Genomic DNA, 2,881 nt, shown 5'->3' with positions numbered 1-2,881 from the left:
CTTAACCCAGACTAAAATGAATCATTTTATTTTAGGGGAGTTCTTCTTAGTCACGTTTTAGGAGAATGAAAACACTAAATGTTGAGTTGTATTATAAGAAACCCAGTCATATGAGTCAGTATTGCTGCTTTGACATAACAAACAAACATTACTCAGTGCTTTTTATTTTTGGAACTGATAAATAAAGGCAGACATTTTACTATTTTGTGTCATCAGACCAGGTGATCTCGTAGCTGCTGAAGGCACTCTTCAACTTCTCTGCAGACACAGAATGGTCTGCTTTGCCAAAGGCCTGGAAATGAGTCAGAAAGCACAGATATCAAGTGTATTGCTGCGTATTCGTCCTATAATGCTTTTACAATGACATGAACTTACAGTAGATTCTCCGAACACCCTGAGTTTCTTCTCTTGGCTGTTGTGTTCTATCTTCCCTCCTCCCAGGCATTTGCATTCCATCCCCAGGGCCTCCATGGCTGGGTTGACCTTCTCAAATATGTGATCTGTCAATAATTCAAGTCAAGATACACAATAAGATTTAGCTGCAGCAGTCAAATACGCAATTGTAGCATTTTACAACATGGGCATTGTGGACTTTTCATAATGCAGATATTAAGCTTGAGAAGCGCCAGATCTGTGGATTAGTTATGCACAGTGCACATATTTGCAGGACGCACCAAAAGACAAAGGGTTATTACAGCCCGTGCTGCTGCAAAGGGCACATGTCTCCTTTTGCACGACCCACTTGAGGCTTCTCTGCTGTAAACTACAGGGAGCAACTTACTGTGATACTCTGCACTTTTTGTGCCTCGGACTATGTCTTTGTGCACATCGACATCTTTCACTTTCACTCTGACCAGGATGTACTTAAAGGTCCCTTCTGGGTCGATCTCCACCTCGGGGACTTTAGCCAGAGCGTCTGCCATTGTGATTGTAGCTCGAGTCAACGCACCGGAGGGTCTGGGACTACTCACAGGTTGACAGACAGAGAACAGACAACATGGTGCGCGGTTTATTTTGGATCAGCACGTCAGCGCAATGTCTTAAAGAGACAGACCGTGTCAGCTGCGCCCCATCAATGCGCACGCGGGCGACCCCTAACGGCAGCAAGGAGCACTTTGTTTATGGCAGAGAGAGGAGTTCGCGACACAGAAATACAGGAATTAATAAATAGAAATAAAAAAAATACATGAATAAATATATGTACAAATAAATGAATGAGTGTAGAAATGAATGAATGAATTAATAAATATCTTAACAAATATGGTAATACCCCTTTTCATCGCAAACTGCATTTATTTATTTAAACTTGTGTTAAATGTTCTGCTTCAGACTTTTCACAATATGGAGACATTTTATTTCATCGTTGAACCTGTTTTGTCATTTCAGAGGTGAAGTGTGGCAGAAACTTGGACTATGGGCAGAAAAGGTCTCTGGTTCGTCTCTGGTTCGACTCCACGGAGAAACAACAAAAAGACGAACCTGGATTGATCTGTCCAAAAATCCAAGAGGATTCTCCCTACCCTGTCTAGTGCCCCTGAGCAAGGCACCTTACTCCCCCAACATCTGCTCCCCGGGCGCCGTACATGGTTGCTCACTGCTCTGTGTGTCCTGCACCAGATGGGTCAAAAGCAGAGGTTAAATTTCCTTACCTGCATGAGTGTGTCTGTGCATGTATGTGCATGTGTTTGGGACTATTACATGCATCTTAATCTTAATCTTAATCTTAAAGATGTAGTTTTGACTTGAGGACACTTCAAAAGTCAATGTGATGGATATTTTTGCCATGCGTTCTTGAACCTCACTTCAGTGAATGGTGTCTAACTAGGATGGCACTCAGTAGAGTGTAACTCTGCCAATAAGGCCCAACAGTCACCTCCTGAAACAGAAATTAAATTGACTAGATTCAGGTATTTTATAGGGCTCCGCACCAAACTGCACACACTCATTAATAGCAGTCAACTTATCATACTTTTATTCACCATTCTCTATAGAAAAAAAATATAAAAACAACCTCTCATAATTCTGTAGAACGCAAAAAAAAGAAAAGAAGAAGATCCGCCCTTTGTCCCGAATCCGCACCAACATTTGATTGGCTCTTCACTAACCCATAACACATCTTTCCGTCTAATATTGTGGAAGTGTTTTGTGTTTTTTTGAAACACTGTATTAAGTAAATATTTGTAATTGAAACAAAGTGCAATCAAAGTTAAAGTGTTGTAGAGGGTGTTTTAGTATTGCATACTGTAATAGTAATGTCATTTGGTAGTATTACCCACATAAACTTTATTTGCTGTTCAGAAAAGCCTATAAAACAAAACTGCCTTGTTTCTTATTGAAGCTGAACTCCCTCAGGTCTTATTCTGTGCAAGTTAATTAGAGAGTTTATATTCTTCGTCTGAGGAAACCCTGGAGGTTCAGAGGCGTCAGGTAACAATGGCTCCTGTCTGGTGTGCCGGGTCAGAGAGGAAGGATATGACGTGTCACTTCCAGAAACCGTGGCAGCCAGCAGCCGCCACCTCAGGTCCTGCACCGGACATTTCCTGCCCCCGAGTGCTCATTAAAAAAATACCCGTAATAATTTGTTGGTTGCCACATCGTTGTTGTTCTTTCTCTCTCTGCTCTTTCATGTTTTGATGAGCACATCCTTTGACAGGACATGTCAATTCAGTTTTCTTCGGAAAGAGTTAAAAGCAAGTTCCAGTATTATGCACAGTCAGTTTGTCTGTTTGAATACTTTGTACTTCACACCCATAAAAACTGCAGTTTCTCTCCCAATCCCCTTTTTTTGTGTATGCTTGTGTGAACATACCTTCCCTAAGAAACTTCTCCTTATTTCTGTTTCCTGCAGTTTACATTGTCTTTTTGCCCAATTGCTATAATT

The 2,881-nt window shown here is 41.2% G+C and overlaps 1 protein-coding gene across 1 annotated transcript; it reads right to left on the bottom strand.

The window, feature by feature from the left end:
• Positions 1-144: 144 nt before the first annotated feature.
• Positions 145-1,035, bottom strand: si:dkey-51e6.1 (uncharacterized protein LOC558617 homolog). The gene is made up of 3 exons (XM_053431362.1): positions 782-1,035; positions 376-500; positions 145-292 (listed from the first exon to the last, which is right to left on the bottom strand). Exons 1-3 carry the CDS (start codon positions 921-923, stop codon positions 200-202), a joined length of 360 nt encoding a protein of 119 aa, XP_053287337.1. The 5' UTR covers positions 924-1,035; the 3' UTR covers positions 145-199.
• Positions 1,036-2,881: the final 1,846 nt, after the last annotated feature.

Source organism: Pleuronectes platessa, chromosome 9, assembly GCF_947347685.1.
Source record: "Pleuronectes platessa chromosome 9, fPlePla1.1, whole genome shotgun sequence".
NCBI lineage: Eukaryota > Metazoa > Chordata > Actinopteri > Pleuronectiformes > Pleuronectidae > Pleuronectes > Pleuronectes platessa.
The sequence above is the reverse complement of the archived record's forward strand: the minus strand, read 5'-3'. Positions and strand labels throughout refer to the sequence as shown.